The 16,902-nt window shown below is 38.9% G+C and overlaps 1 protein-coding gene across 5 annotated transcripts in view; it reads left to right on the top strand.

The window, feature by feature from the left end:
• The window catches only part of MYLK3 (myosin light chain kinase 3), a 47,004-nt gene that overhangs the window by 11,554 nt on the left and 18,548 nt on the right, over positions 1-16,902 (top strand). For 4 of the 5 annotated variants that reach the window (XM_032998070.2, XM_042797493.1, XM_032998062.2 and 1 more), the window contains one exon: positions 576-699. The exons of the other annotated variant lie outside the window; for it this stretch is intronic. In XM_032998070.2, the coding sequence (XP_032853961.2) occupies positions 691-699 (9 nt within the window). In that variant the 5' untranslated portion in view covers positions 576-690. The remainder of the gene's footprint in view (positions 1-575; positions 700-16,902) is intronic. 5 annotated transcript variants of the gene reach the window in all.

The raw sequence follows: 16,902 nt of genomic DNA on the forward strand, positions 1-16,902 counted from the left end.
CTTACTGCTCCGAAGACATCACTTTTTCTATACCACTATAGGGAGTTAGCTGATGAGTCTTAAAATTTTGAGGGCAGTTTTGACCTAGGATTTATGGGTTGGTTTTGCCTTTTAAAAGGGAAAATAGTAGTAAGAGATTGTAAAGCTCTGCAAATATTCTGTGAGCTAGAAAGAGTTTAACACAGTTTTACAGGTGGAAAAGTCAGGGCACAGAGATCAAGTTTACACAGGAGTCTGGCAGTTGAGACTGGCTTCACATTTCTGGAGGCCTAAGTCCAGCATCTTGGTCAGCCTATGTCCCTTTACCAGGGTGTTAGACTACTAACCTCTTGGTAGAACTATCTCATCTCTGTGAGCTGCAGTAAAATCATCCTGAACCCTAGGCAACGCCTGGCCTTTTCACTTGTTTGTTAAATGGCCTGAAAAATATTCTCGGCCAGGGAGTAAAAAATACTTGCAGCACAGCAAGTATGGCCATCTCTGGCTTGGCTTTTGCCCTGCAGGAGTTCCTCATTCACCTTAATTCAATGGTTTTGTCTGTACTCACATTGGTTTTATTTTGTTTTTTTTAACAGCATATTGGTTATCTTGCTGTACAAACACAAGTGGAATCAAAGCACTCATTTTTGCTGTGAGAGGGGTAGCCAGATCTATACCCACACTTCTGGACCTGACATCTCTTAGATCGTAATGATAAAGGTACAGTATCTTATCTTCATTGCTTGCTGTAGAATGCGTATGCACTCATCCTGTGGTAAAACACGCATCTGTGTTGATTTAACCAGTGAGGACATGGTCCATGCTAAGCCCAGATACTGCTCTCTGAGATGCTTGTCCATCTGCTCCAAGGTCCATAGTGAGTGGCTGTCATTTTGTATACCGATGCCCGATGTGAGTCAGGTTAATGTTAGATCACTTGTAGGTAGTAAACAAACAGAGCTAATTCTACTGCTGCTTGTTGGCAGAGTGGAAAGGGAAGGCACAGCACAGATGAAAATTGAAAGTAGGTTTGCTTCTACTTCTCCAGAACTTCGTTTCCTTCTTAGGGCATCCAGCAACTTGCTGTTTGTTCTCTTTTTATATTTGTACTCCACTGACATAATCTTATAGGTAAGAACTCAATTTTAGAAATGTGTATTTTACACAGGGCAAAATAAAAAGGAATTAATTAGTTGAGGGCCAAATGTTTGAGCAAGAACATAATTTTGGTGCATTATGTCTGCTTATTAATTTAACTGTGTAGGTAGAAAAAAAAATGTAACCCATTCTAAATCTAGGGGTTCACAAATACGTCTACATGGACTTCCTGCCAACATACACTTGTGTGAGTACTTTTGTTTGACTGTAAGGTGTTATACAGACTGAAGTGAATGACTTTGTGCATAGCATCAGACTGTAGAAACAGCGCCTGAAGACATAGATAGATATGTGAATTCTGATGGAGGACGAATATTTTTTGTCCATTCTTTTGTTCTCTTTGTTCCTATGCTTAAGAAATTGGAAGTAAAAGAGATGTCCACATGTATAATAATCATGTTACGTTAAAGCAAGTGTCCTGCAGCAGTAATCAGTGTCACTGGAAAAAAAAAAAAAACCAAAACAGCAGCTAAATGACAGTCTTGCCACTGCTTGGCTGAAGCAAACATACTGTCCTTAAATTACAACTAAAGCAAAGTTAAATTGGACAAAAATAAGTTAAAGAACAGAGAAATGCAAAGGGACTCTTTAGTGACTCAAGAGATTTGGCTGTCATCTTCTGTTGTTTCTGTGCCTTACAGTAGCTGTTATCAGTAATTCAGGAAGTGAGCTGCTGGGATACGGATAGAACTTAGTACTGCTGATAAGGGAGTGAAATGATTGAAATGCCTGGTGCAGTGTTAGATAAGATGAAATGCCTAGTTTATCACACAAGCAGAATTCTAGCAAGATCCAGGGAGACTGTGCAGCTTTATTCAGTAAAAGGCTGCAGGCTACCTGGGTGACCGCCGTACAAGTCAACCAGGATGGGAACTTTATATCAAGAATCTTCCCTGCACAGATCCCTTCGTTTGAGCATGGGAGGATTTTGTGTTTCAGATTACGTAGAGAGATTTACGGTAAGGAACTCCTTAGTGTTTTATTGTGAGCCTAGTTTGAAAGTAAAAACTTTCTAGAAGGCGCAGCAACCAATGTGGAGTGCTAGGTGTGTTTCACATTCTCGGCCAGGTTGTGCAGTCTGTTGGCTTGCAAAACACCTGCTGATGTCAAGGAGGTGTTTCTGAAATGATGATTGAAGTCTTTGCCTTTGAATACATTTATTTTTTTTTGTGAGAGCCTTAGCATATTAAAACTTACTTTCGGTGGCATATTTGCAGTGTAGGATGCCAGACCACCATTCAAATTAGGTAGAGGTTGGTTGTTACAGTTTTTTGCCTTAGTTGTCATGTGTCTGAGAGTTTTAAGACAATGAATCTGTTGGGCAGGCTCACACTGAGGCAATCTAATGAGGAGCCAAATTCTGCGTGAGCCCATTCAACCTGTGGTAAAAACAGTGCAATCAACTTGAGCAGTGGGCCCTCTGCCTCAAACGTGTGCTCTGTGGTAGCACTTAAAAGTTGTGAGATCAGAACCCCATTGTGCAAGGGTCTGAGGAAACAAAGTGAAAGAGTCTGTCTCTGAAAGCTTAACAACTGATCCACAGACCACAGACCCTGCAAGAGGAGAGAGACATAGAGATGGCACTGGTGGAAAAAAGAACAGGAATCTGCTTTTCTACAGTTGTGAGCTATTCATCAAACCACACTATGTTTTAAAGCTACCTGTGCAGTTAAGTTTCAGTTACTACAATGGTAGGAAGTCTAGGGAAACACTGTTTCTGTTTGCTTTGTTTGCATTTGCCTACTTTGAGTTGCTGAAAAAACCTTTACCATCCAGACAGAAGCAGAAAAGCAACCTTAAAAAGAATGCCATGTACGTATAATAATGTTCAAGTAAATAACAAAAATACAATTGCAGGACTTGTGTTTTAAATAAGAATGGATCAGATTATTGTGGTCTTTAAGAGCATTCTGTTTCAAAATTTTGAAGAAAGGATTTCTTCATGTATTCTGTTCAACAATAGCTCTAAGGGGCTTTCCTAAAGAATTTATATTTGTAATCATCTTTGTTCTTTAAAGACGCACTGGAGTAGATGAACTAAATCAACAGTAATAAACCAGGATCTGGCCCAGTTGAAGAAAAGGACAAAATTTCTACTAATTTCAACAAGTACGATATTATTCCAAAGCCTTAAATTCATCTAATATAATGTAATGCAGTGGATTTAATATAGCTAAGAGTGCAATATTTTTTTTTTTTTTGTTATCACTTCTTACATAAGAAACAATGTCTCAGAACACTCGATATGTTTCATACCCCTGTGGCCACATGATTTACTGTCCATTAATGGCAACATAGCAGGAAAAGATTTTGACCTATTAATTTGAATATACTACTCAACTGTTCTTTATGCTGAACAAATAGTGATGTGTTTAAATTGTTGATATTCAGTTTTTTGTTAAAGAAAGATATTGAACAACCTGAAAATAGATGTAATTTTCTTTTGCCTGTTGCTGGAGGAGTACAAATGAAAGATATTTCAGGAAGGACTACAGAAGGTGGCTTTAGAACCATCGAGGCAAATGATCCAGGATTTTTTGGACTTGTGTTTTATGGGGGGAAAAATGTCAGTACTGCAGTTATCTGTCTACATGGCATTCTGTGGCTTGGCTCTGTGCAAATCAGTATTTTGCAATAGTATGAAGGCTGTAGAAATCCAGAATATCTTGTTTCTTTGTAATTAATCTGCTGGGTGACTGAGTAATTCTTTCATATTCATTGCTTTAATTTCCCTTTCTATAAAACTAGTGATAACGGTACTTCTCTTCTGAAAACACTTTAAGGTCCACAGGTAAAAACTATTTTAGATTTAGTTTGATTTATTGGTTTTCCTAGTCCTCAGTGAGCCAAGAATCAACAGTAACTTTGTTTTGGATGTCTTGCACAGGATTCCATCACTCCAGCCAGTTTATCAAACTCATTAAGTTTATCTCTTGGAAAATAATTATTTGTTTTGTTCACAAAGCTAGCACTCAAATTCATGGAACATGATAAAGGGAAGGATGCTTTTGGAGGATACAACCATCAGAGAAGCATATAAGTATAAATAGTATTTTGGACTATGCATGCAGATCTTACTAAAATTGGTGAGAACTGCTCTAATCTGTAAATGTAATATCAACCCTAGTAAGAGCCTTTGTCTCCCATGTAGAATGGCAGCCTGTAAATTGGGTTTGAGCCTGTTCCAGCAAGATCTGATGTATGTACACTTCTGATTTCAGTGGTTGTGGTATGGAACCTGTTTTCATGTTTGACTGCAGTCTCTGGCATAGTACTTGGTGATCTGCCTGCTTGTACTCAAGTAAGTGTCTGGCTCAGCTGATCCTGGTGTTATAAAAGGACTCATAACAGTAGCAGCTCTGTAAACAGTGGCCTGAGTATGTTTACAGATTGCTTGGAAATTTGTGTTACTGCTCAGATGTATAGTGGAGGGTGTAGTTCATGCTCAAGCAGTAAGATGAGGCATTTTGTGTTTCTGAAATTAATTGGACTCTTTGCTAGGAGAGGCAGTGTCAGGAGTGCTTTAACATATTCCTGAAGCTCGAGTTGCCTACACTTCTTCCTTCAGGCTTTTCCTTTCCATAAGCTGAACAGTTTTGATGTTCAGCTCCATCAATCCTTTTAACCCTGGTGGTGATACTCTCTTTCTCCTGCTGGCTTGCTGGAGCTGACTCTTATTTTAGGACATGGCCACTTAATGAGATACCTGAAGTCACGTAGTCAGTCCTTCACATAAGCTAATCTTGGTGTTCCTCTCCTACTTCTTGTTTGTGGTAGGGGGTGTACATTCCACTCTTATTTTTCGGGGCAACATCTTGCTGATTTTGCTACTCAGACTTATTGCTTCTGGGAGTCCTGAGTAGGGTTATTTGGAATTCCTCAGGTACTCTTAGTTCACATCTTGACCTTTGTATATTATTTTTTTTAATGTCTTGTACTGCATGACAATTACCTATATTTTAATCTCTCTTTGAACAGTTGTCTTCTGTTTTGTGTGCTTGATATTTTTTTTTTAATTGTTTTTTGATGCTTGGATTATAGGGCAGCTGGGATAGGCCTGATGGAGACCAGGCCTTGACACTTGCAGTTCAGGGTCCTGTTTACTTTGGAAGTCACTCCTCTATTCAGCAGACCAGATCTGGGATCCCAGGCTCTGGGGCAGTCTGTGTACTGCGGAGGCCTAAACTACTATCCTTGGGTCCAGATTCTTGGCAGGCTCTGTGCAGACTGCTATGGAGTACTAGCAGAAAGGTGGACAGACGGGAAAAATAAAAAAAATAATCACTGAAAGTAGTAAACCATTATGAAGGATTGGGAATTTTAGAAAAATAGATGATTGGAAAATTTCTGAGCATCTCACTGTCTTTCCAGGCTTTGTGGGAACTCAACAGAAGGATGTCATATGCTCCAATTTAAATTTTGCACCAGTGCATAGTGGTTCGCAGTCTAAATATATTCTGTTGAGTATCCTTTCAGACAGTTCATATCCCAGAAACTAGAGTAGTAAACTATATATAGTCTCTGACATTACAAAACAGGTTTGATTTTACCTTCTCCTATGGCTGAATTGAGATAGCAGGAGCTAGCAGGTTGTCCTACTGTTGTCTTCTATATCTGTGGCTCATCTTTCACTCTCGCATTTGTGCCCTCGCTTTGGTGTTCAGGCTTGAGCAGTACATGTGCTTTCTGGCTCATCCAACTTATTTATGCATGCCTCCAACTTCAGGTATGTACTGTCCTGAATGCTGCTTTTCAGAGACCTGATTCCTTCCAGCACTGTCATTTCATGATCACTGGTATTGTATGGGGCTGGGTAGAAATAAAAAGAAACGCTATTCTTCAAGAAACGGTTCTGTTATGGATATTTTCTTGGTGGGTTCCTGTTCCCAATTTCAGCTGAAGTCCCCCTGAAGCTCACTGTGGGGACCTTCAGCTTCAGGGTCCTGGTTAATTGTCAGCACCTCTTTAGGAATTGGCACAGCTTGAATTGCATCTTTCTTGATCTCTCTTGCTGTAAAAAGAAAACAGTTTGCTACAAATTTGATTGACTGACCTTCTTGTTTCTGAGTTTGCTTTATACAGATTTATCAATCTTAGGGCCAGAAAACATTGGCACAAGTTATCAAATTAGTGACTGGGTCATCTCACTCTGTGAGGCAGTTCTTACTGTGGCTGTTGGTGATCGTTTGTCTTGGTAAGCCAGGTAGAAAGCTGCCTGTCTTTGCTGTGGGGCACTGAACTTGATTCAGTGCACTTTTCAGTGGATTATGGTCAATGTAGAATTTCATAAGATCGACTCTTCACTAGATTCAGTTTCTCTAAACTTTTGCAAAATTTTCCTGTTCCTCTTGTGGCTGAAAAAGAGCCATGGAGCTCTGTATTTCACCGCTTTCATGGACTGTATGTAGAGATTCTTTCTTGTGAGCAACTTGTTCGACTCTGTAGAATATTACTGCGGTTTCTTCCAGCATCCAGCCCAGCATTTTAGCTACTCTCCTAATTTCTCATGCTGAGAAAATCTTCATGAACTGTTCCTAGATGTATGGGTGGAGCTGCCCTACTACCCTTTAGTGACAAATACTCCTGATAACTAATATGAAATCCAAACCATTTATATCCTGGATCGTTTATCAACCATGTTATTTGCTTCTTTTTCTCTGAGAGATTTTTGACTCATGATGCCAGGACTTGGAGCTGTTTTTCAGTTTAGCACTGATAGTTGGTCTATCTGGGTTTACACTACAGCTGTCTCTGCAATGTGTCTGGAGATTAATTTGTCACTGACATAATATCAGAATTGCAAAATCGATACTTTAGTAATTTTAATTCAGGAGCTTCTTGTGAATGCAGAGAATTTTCTACGTGTTTGCTTAAAATTAATACTCTGGAGTCTGTTGGCAGTTGATTTAAGGTAGCACTGTGGTTCAGAAGCAAAACTTCCTGAGTTCTGATAGAAGCCCTGCAGAGAAGCACTAGGGGGTACTTACTGTTCTGGGAGTGGAAATGGCTGCACCAAATGTGCTCTGGATTTCTGTTTTTACTAGATATTTGTACTGAGATACCAACTTCAGATGGAAAAATGGATAACTGTGCTTAGTCATACCACTAGGGTCCTAACTCAAGGTTTCTAATTCACACCTAACTGTTCTTAAACTATCTGCTTTAGAGAGAATAACTTTAAAAATTGCTTTCTCATTCATTACTCTGTAAAGCTTGACACGTGTTATTAGCTGCTTTCTGCAATTCCACTGGCATGTGGTATAATTTTCTTGTAGACAAGCTTTTCTGTAGATGACGTTCTTTTGTTTGTTTCCTGTATCTTACTTCCAACTTGATGAAAATCATTATAAATTTAGCTGGACATCTTTTGCACATTTGAAATGGATGCAGCATTTTCTGTAGGTTTTTCCAGGTGTTTAAACATTCACCTAAGGGAGTGCACGTGGCTTCTCTGTAAGTATTTTGATTACTGAGAAGAGTTTGCAAAACCACTAACTTTTGTACACAAACTCTTTTATTCTGAATCCTTTTCAAAGCAGAGCTTGTGTTGAGACTAACCCTGAACTGATGAAGTTATTCCTGTGTTTGTGAATGACGTCAAAGCAAAATGTCAGATTTACATCAGCAGGTGAATATAGCACATAACAGACTTCATTGTAGGACAGATGACTATTTACTTGATCTAGAATTTCCTTAACATGGTGTTCTGGTTGTTAGTGAAGAATAGCAATGTTATGGAGTATTCTTGCTTAAAAAAAAAAATTCCCACCATTGTTAGGTTCCTGTAAAGCCTATCACTAGCAAAGAACACTGAACACAATACTACTTGTACTACAGTGGCAATTGTCAGATGGAAATGTGAGGGAGAAAAAAAGAAAACTACCGAGGCTCCAGCTTGCACAAGGCCCAAAATGAAGGCACTAACTGCCTTTGCATATACTTGGGAGAAGTTTCCAAGAGCATGTGTCAGTAGCCAAGGCACGCTCATGTCCAGTCAAATAGTTTGTTAGCAGCTGGAGGCAGTTCCTCGTGTGGCTGTCCATGAACACTTTGGTCACTTAATTCCAGTGCAATCTGACATGATTTAAGGTACTTGCAGGTTTTACCTTTCAAAAACTTAAAGCAATGCCATGTAAAATTGTGCTCAAGGTGATCATGCTTCAGTCAGTAACTGCAAAAGGCAGAAGGGTAGCTGGGTGGAACAGTATTATTGCCTTTTAACTTTGGAAATACGAGTGGAGGAGCAAAGGAAAGAGTTGACTATATTCTCACAGCAGTTGTTGATCATGGTATTGAGAAAGGTGAAGTTGGAAGCAATGGTTACAAATTAGCAAGTTAGTACAGCTCTGTGTGTTTTTGTGGTAATTTTTCAAACTTGAAGCTGAAAAGAACTTCTGAAGTAGAAAGGGAACAGAAGGCAACCCAAAGCACAGTACAATTTAGTGGTTTTCATCTTCTCAAACAAAAGTATGCTGCTGGCAACGCAGATACTTTTCTGAGGGGTTTGATTTGAAGCCAGTCAAATTTCAAGTCAGCAAGAACAATTATGCTGGTTTCAGTGTGTTTTGGAGTGAATTTGGGATTATGTAAGGTCTTTTCTGACAAGTTGACTGCCTAGAAATAAGTCTCTTATTCAACAGATCTGCTCCCTACATATTTATACCGAGAGGCTTATCGCATCACTTCAGTGACAAGAATTTGCTTTTACTTATTCCTATTGGCATTATTGCAGAGCCAAGGCTACCCTTCTACATCATGGCGGATCCCTACTGACTTAGTTACTTGTACCTGAGCAAACTGCCATAGTAGACACAAGAGCTTTTGGCAGATGTAAAAGGTGCCCTAGGGTTCTCTGCTGAGCTGCTAATAGTAGCAGTAAAGTGTCTTGTAATTGAGAGGCTTCTTGAATCCAAGAGTATCTTTTGTGGCTGACCATTAAAATCAGCAGGCTTTGAGGAACTGACTGCATTAGATATAAAACGGTCAGCGTTTATATCTAAAGCAAAATGAAATTCAGGGAAAGCAGAACAAACAACATGACTTTTCTGTTCAGTTTCCGGAGGAGAGCTCTTTGTTGGAGGGTGTGGAGGAGTGGGCGGGTGAATCCTTGCCACCACACCAGGGAAACATTACTGGTTACCACTCTCCTGGTCCAAAATAGTTAAATAGTTTAGTAGCAGCTTGAGTTTAAAAAAAAAAAAAAAAGCTTGAAAATGAAAATTAAAAGTAATGGACAGCTGCTTAATGTAGTTTCTGTGGGTAACAGAGCTTGGTGGTGAGGATAAGCTCTGGGGTCAAGTGAGTGAATGTGGATGGGCAACAGGTGCCCTTTTGGCCTCCTGAGAGGCAAAGTAACCTGGAGGAAGGACTTAATGGTTCTTGTTAAGCCATGTGGGCAAATGGTAAACAGTGTTATCTAGAAATCTCATCACTTTGATGTAAATGAAATGTTATAATTGATCTATTCAGCTATCTGCTGTCAGCTGCCTGATGGAGATGCATTACAATTACACATGAACTCAGATTTATTAACCTGTTCTTAGCTGTGCCACTGCCTGGGAGCTTTATCCTTAGTTTCAATTGTTTCAAAAAGAATAAAATAGAAGAGGGCAAAGAAGTCAGGGCTTTCAAGAGAGTGTTTCATAACCTCCTGTGTTAACAGTTTTCTGTCATTAAATATTTAGAAAAAGAAAAAAGAAAATTTATATAGTGATTGTTAAGCTTTAGTTGATCTGGTACTACGGTAATGTTGTACTGTTGTGAGCTAGGCAATATTGAAATGTATCATGCCAGGGTCACTTGGTGAGAATGACAGTGCTTTATAGACCCTTCTATTGTGCAGGTGGATTTCAGGCAACAGCCAACGTGAGTGTGTTAAGTGTTGGATTCTTGGCCTTCTAAAGCAGATGTGGGCCAATATCTGGTGTGATCCATTCTCAGCAGGAAACCCAACTATTGGACCAGGTAGACTTATCTAGACTGTATGGGATATCTTGCCCTTGTAAGTTTTTCCTCTAAATTAGAGCCAATACCCATCTCGGTACTTGCCATTAGAATTGTTCTGTTGCTGCACCATTACTCTGTGGACATGATTTATTACCTTTCATGTGTTTAGGAAACATGCTGGTCATAAGAAATTACTCACTGATATAGGGCCTAATTTTTCAAAAGTTTAGGTACCATAAAGTTTAGTTACCCTTTCATTTGCTGGGGGAAAAACTTAAGAAATGTATGTTAATGAGCTGGAGCAACTAGATGTAGATGAAGTAGACTGTCAATGTAACTGGAAAAAGTCGACAACTGGTTTCTAAATATGTAGAAGATGTGTATTAGTGTTTTTTGCCTGAGTAGTGCTTAGCAGATGTAATGAGGTTGTTTTAAACTTACCTGCTGTATGTTTTCTTTCTTTTTGTAAGCTTCCGTTGTTTTACTACATTGAATTCTCCTTAGAACTCTGCACTGCATCCACTGCAAACTTCTTCCAAAACCCACAAGTTGTCTATTAAGCTTTGGTTTTGTTTAGGCCATATAAAATGTTATTTCTTCATTTACATATTTTCAGCCATCTCCAATTTTACTGTGTTGTTGGAAGCAATGCAATAATCTAATGAGATGATCTGTTTGAGCAGCTGGTTTTAACCTCTGTGACATTTGTTGTTTGGTATATAAGCCTCTGCTGTCACTTTAGTATTTGCTGTAGATTTTTTAAGTTGGGGTTTGGTTTTGCTTTGTGGTGTTGTTTTTTTTTTTTGTTTGTTTGTTTTTAAACTTCTCTATTCACTCCTTTGTGTTTTTTCCTTCCTTTGGGTCAGAGCTAACAAGGAGGGATCATAACTGAACAGCTATATCGTAGATTCTTTGTGTTGAATGTGAATTTTTCTCTTGTTTTCTGACATCTGTCTTTCACAACTGGAAGAGTATGCGTGGGGTTGAAGCCAAAGAGGAATAAACTCTCATTTTCCTCTTGAGAATACAAGTGTCTCTGGCATCATTGGTTCAAGGTCACTTGTAGTTCTGGTTCTTCAACATTTGTGTTCCTTTTCTCTGACATTCCTGAGATACTTGATACCTTGGAGGTATTTTAAAGGTATCCAAGAAGTTAATTTCAGTTCAGCTCGTAAGGAAATGGAGATGGTTGCCTACATGCTCCAGATCACAGTGCTATTTTTTGTTACCTGGAAGAAACAAGCAGAAATCCCGAGGAGACCAAGTATCAGAAATTTTATTCAAGTGATGGAGTCTTGTGGATCACCAGTTTGTTTTGTCAATGACAACACAGGGTGACTGATCATAGCTCTGCAATTTACAGGGGCCCTGCAAGATTCACTGGTATTCATTGCTCATACAACAGCTTAAGTTCTTCAGATGTGGTTTGCAGAGTATTGAAGATGAAGCAGCATGTATTGCAGTATATAAATGCGAAATGTCATTATAAGCAATAGCTTCTCACAAAGAAAAAATAAGTTTAATAGGCTATTGCTTTTGTTACAATAACTGTACTTTTTGTGATGTCTAAGGATTGGTATACTATGGTCTGTAATATGGAGTCAGGCAATTTAGGATTTTTCTCTTATTTTTTTGATAAGTATTGACAGGCTTGAGACTGTCAATGGAACTGAATGCTCTCTTCAGTCTGCTCAAGTCAGATGCGAACACTGGGCTCTAAATCAATGTTCTGAACAAAAATTGCCTGCTAGTGTAATACAGAATACACAGTGTGTGTGGCTGAATACAGAGGAAGAAGAGATGATTTGTACCCCTTGAGTTGCAGTCAGTTGAGTCTGCTTGTGTAAACTAATATAAATTCAGAGATTTAATTTTTTTTAAGTCCCCTTTTTTTTGTTTTACACAACATTTACCGTTGGAGTTCATAATGTGTGAGGAGGATTAAATAATCGTAGTTATAGGAATACTAACAGTGAGGCATCATTAATACTTTTTGCTCTCAATTGTTAAGTAAGTAAGAAGGTGGTTCGAGATTTTGAAAGACTCTTGTTTGTCCACAAACACACAGAGAGGCCAGCTGTGCACTTTTGTACTTGCATTGTTTCACGACCGTGCATGCTGTGCCTGTAATAGCACACTGGTGGTGGCGACTTAAGTTCTAAGTATGCAACGGTGGATGACTTTCTGTGGCTAGGTTTCCTTATTGAAATATTTGCTGCAAGTTGTCTGACTTTAAATATAACAATCTAATGACTCTACCTATTTCTTTATGTCCCTAGTAGGAAAACTTTCAGCTGGTAATCTTGATTTGGTAAAAATGTTGGCTGTTTGATTGTCACCAGCCATGTTTATAGGCTTGAAAGAATTAATTACTTAAAGGCATTTGGCTGAAAACTCTGGTTCTTTAAATGCAGTAGTAGAGTTGCAAAGCTTTTATTGCCAGTGTCCTATATTTTCAAGATAGAGATGTATATTTTACTGCATTGTATGCTTGATTATAGAAATAAGATTATATGGGATTTCATAAAACTTATGACATAATATCCCAGACCATTGTGAAAATACTAGTGACTATAAAATACTTTTTGATCAGGAGTAGTGACATGGCATAAAATGCCAACTCTCATCAGCTTTCACAAGTCAAGTTTTCTTCTGAAGTCATTCTTGGTATTTAAATTCTTCCTTGAAGATGATGAACATTCCAAGTCTTACAGCTTTTAGTATCTTTTGTAAAGCCAGTTATTGGCCTCTAAATGTCACAGAATCACCAGGTTGGCTATAATTATTTGGTAGCCTTGGTAGATGTAACTTTTTTTTTTTTAATTATATAGGTGAAAAACCTTGTCTTACAAAAATGATAAGTAATTTTAATGCAGCTGCTACTCTGTGGTGTGTCGAGGAGGGATATTAATTTCTAGACTGTCCTATCTCATACAGCAAATTCACTTTCAGAATTATACTTTCTTCCTATGTGCCCCTTCCAAAAAAAGAAGAAGGGATTGGAGACAAAGGGATGTTCAGTATCCCAAAGCCCATGGCTTTGTGGTTCCATTGTTCTTTCGCACCAAGACTCCTGTGACAGTAGGATTTCCCTACTGCTTTCACCCCTGCTCTACATACATACAGCAGTGAAAAGGAACCTGGGAGAACTAGACACAGTCATTGGGCACAATGTCATGTATGGCCTGGGACAAGCTGCTTCATCTCTTGATACCACAGTTCCTTCTCTGTGGAAGAGGACTGACTTTCACTCTGTGTTGTATTGTAAGGATCCATTCATTAAGGTTTCTAAAGTGTTCAGAACTGTGGCAGTAGGGGCTGTGCAAGTATAAAGTGACTACCTTTCTGTTCTCTAGTGACTGTAATTTTTGCAGTAGACACACTGTGGTTCAGAAGTGAAACCAAGTCAGTAACAAATCCTTTAAATAAAGTTTATGATTTATTAATTTTGTTGCTAATAGTTGGACTAATTCTGCTGTACCTTCACAAAGATTTTTTTTTTTTTTTACTCCGTTCACATTCATAGCCTGGGAGAAAGATTTAATTTTAGAAGTTTCAGTTGACAAAGACATGCTGGTGCTAGATACGTATTTCAGATCCTTGTCATTGTACTCTATTTTTGAATTCAAGTGCCAGCCAACCTAGAGAGCATGTCCTGTGTCTGTGTTGGGTGTTCTGCATCTGTGTTAAAGCTGAATTCTTCCAAGCCTTAGCACAAGACCATCAAATTTACTTTTATATTATTCCTATTTAATGAAGAGAAATGCTCTAGCAAGTTCTTTTCATTATCACAGAACTAAAACTGGTCATAAAAACAATCCTCTTCACTCCAGAGGTTTGCTCAGGCATTGGCAATTTTTGAGATGCTTGACTATCAACAGCCACTCAAGAAAGAATTTTAAATGGTTTTGTGACGTCAAGGAGGCCCAAGAAAATATAGTCTGGTGCCAAGCTACCTCCATCATTGAAAGCACACAGTAAGAAATAGATAACACAGAAATAAATCTTTTGTTCAGTAGCTATCTCATGATATGCTCTAGCGACTCCAATAAGTGAGGTTGTCTAGTATAGGAATAGCTGAAGAAGATGAACTTTCAGACCCTCATTTACTAATTTATGATTAATGAAAAGCCAACCTAATCTATTTGACATCTTGCTGTCTGGACAGAATGTCTGCGGGTAGCTTGGACCTTGCAGAGGGAAATGCCCTGACTAAGTTACAGCCTACAAAAGCGAACAATTTAAGTATGATGGACAAAAAGCTGAATCTCTTGAATGAAAAGATGGACAAACTGTTGCATTTCCAAGAAGATCTGACAGGCAAACTGCAGAGAATTAACAAAGGCATTGATGATGTAGAAAAAGACATTAACAAGCTAACAGTATCCCGAGCAGCTCCTGATGAGACAGATGCAATGAAAAAAGGCCTGAAGGTATTGGACAATACCCACCAGGCTGATATCCAGAGCATATGCTCAGAAGTGTTGAAATTGGTGAAGGCTGCCCAGCTAGATGCCTTGAAGAATAAGGAGAGGCTGGCAAAGATAGAGAAAAGGGTTGATACACTGGATAAAGTTATTACATTTGTGGGAGAAATATTAAAAAATTCTAAAGTAGTGGATTTTATTCTCAAAGGCATTGTGCCCTGGAAGAAGGGGAGTCTGCTGGAAATCCTTGTTGAGGTTGGTTTTGTTTTACTATTCTTTGTATTTTTCTTTATGACGTAGCAGGGCTTTAGGCTCTCCTGCCCATTTCCTGCATAATGCATAATTCAGGTTTTCCTTTCAGTTTAGCTGTTACAGGTTATTGCCGTGACCTTTGAATTGCAAGGCTCTTGAGAGAGACCAAGGCTCAAAACATGCCTTGATGGCAGTCTTATCTCTGAGGTTCCCAGAGTGTGCCAGGCAATTCTGTAACAAATATGAGGAATAGATTGGTACTGTAAAGGAAAATTCAGCTTCTACCAGTGCTTTTGAGGATCAGCAATGTCATTCAAATTAGTGACTGAATTGAGGTCCCAGTGAAAAGTATGAGTAACATGCTAAAAGCATTTTTTTTGTTGGAAGAAGCGTCTATTTTCTTGACTGGTCATGAAATCTGAACACAATGCCAGTTACTGAAACCTGTGCTGACTCATGGTCATGTTACTGAGCAGATGTATGTGTTCTTAGATATCTAAGTTGTCTTTAGCTACATCTTTGTGCTGAAACTGTGACTTTATCAACTCCAGCGACATTGTTCACTCATTGTGCACAGTATGTCAGTGGCCAGGTGAAGATGAGTATAAAGATGATAAAATAGTTTTGTTTCCAGATTGTCAGTGTTTAAGTGAAAAGAGCAGTAAGGGAGGTGGTAAATAAAGGGAGGTGTTGTGAGGGATGCTGGAGGAATGTTTCACATGGAATTCTAGCGTACTGTTGGAATTAGTTGTCAAGTAGCTACTATGCACTGCCTCCTCATCAGGGTTTGCAAAAGAGGAGATTGAAGGAGGTCAGAACTTCAGGTTCTATGGATAGGGAGATAGAAACTGAGAGGTGAAATGATTTGCTGTTGGTGACCTGATGGGCTAGGATGGGGTGGAGGTCTGCACCCCAGGCTCTAACCACTGCCTGTGTTGTGGAGCAGGCAGTGTGTATTGGGCAAGTGGAGGGTTTTATGGCTAACTCCCCTATTGCAATATGACCATCATTGTTCTCCTTTGATTCTGGTCATGAACAGTTTTTGAAATTGGAGCATAAGGTCAGTTGTAAGACCTTAGGATATGTCTGTACTTTGATCACAGGCTGCTGAGTGATATTTGAACTAGGTTTGAATTAGCAAGGTAGTGTATATATGTGACCTAGCTGGGGTAACGTGGAGCAAAGCACAGGTGAATTTAAAAACAAATTGGCTTGCGCTGAGCCATGTGCTAACTTTGATCTAGATTTTGCAGCCTGTTTTGTGATAGCAGTATAGACATGTCCAAATTGCTCCACAATTGCACGGGGGTTGCACGCAAAAAGAATTTTCTACCTGCTTGTTTTCAACCTTTGCTGTTTTGTAACAGTGTGCTGCTTATCGCGGGGCTGGCTTAGTGCAAGGTTACTCGGTATGGTGAAAGGAGTGGGGAGGTCATGTTTTCATTTCTGGGTGAAGCTGTTTGTTGATGGTATGACAGCATTCCAGGGATGCCACGGAAATGCTTATGGAAGTTTTGCGAGGTCGGAGTCAAATTGATAAAAGATGAGAAATTGAGCTTCATAGAAGCCAAACCTCTAACTTCTTACTTAAAAACCAGACAGACGGGAAAACTCATCGGCTTATCCAAGGCTTTCCTTGCAGTAGGATTTTGCAAGAATAATGTTCCCCCTGGTCATTGTTGCTGGTTTGCTTAGAGCTGTAATTAAAATGGTAATGATTTTTTACTACTTTTACTTTTTGAGTGTTTTGGTTTTTGGGGAGGGGGAGGTGAGAGGGTACTGCTGTGGAATCTATATGGTTGGAGCATTAAATCCTTAACTACTTTTCTAACAGATGAAGAGGCTGATTTGCAGCAATCTTGTTATCTGCAGAAATATTTTAAAGGTTGCTTATTTGCTTGTACAAATAAGGATAGGAGACTGCTCATCACTAGGTTTTAACTATATGCCAACAAAGAAATATGTTATGCCTTTTCCTACTTTTGTGTAATGCTTTTTGCTAAATACTAGTTACTTAGTTTTAATTTGATTTTAATATATTTGTGTGAAGGAGTTAGTGGTGCTATTACAAAATATCCCGCCTCTGTGCTTTCTTAATTGGAGGAAGAAATTTGCTTAAAAATCTGCTTCTAAAAGACTG

Source organism: Tyto alba, unplaced genomic scaffold, assembly GCF_018691265.1.
Source record: "Tyto alba isolate M040663 unplaced genomic scaffold, T.alba_DEE_v4.0 Super-Scaffold_26, whole genome shotgun sequence".
In the NCBI taxonomy this organism is placed as follows: Eukaryota; Metazoa; Chordata; class Aves; order Strigiformes; family Tytonidae; genus Tyto; species Tyto alba.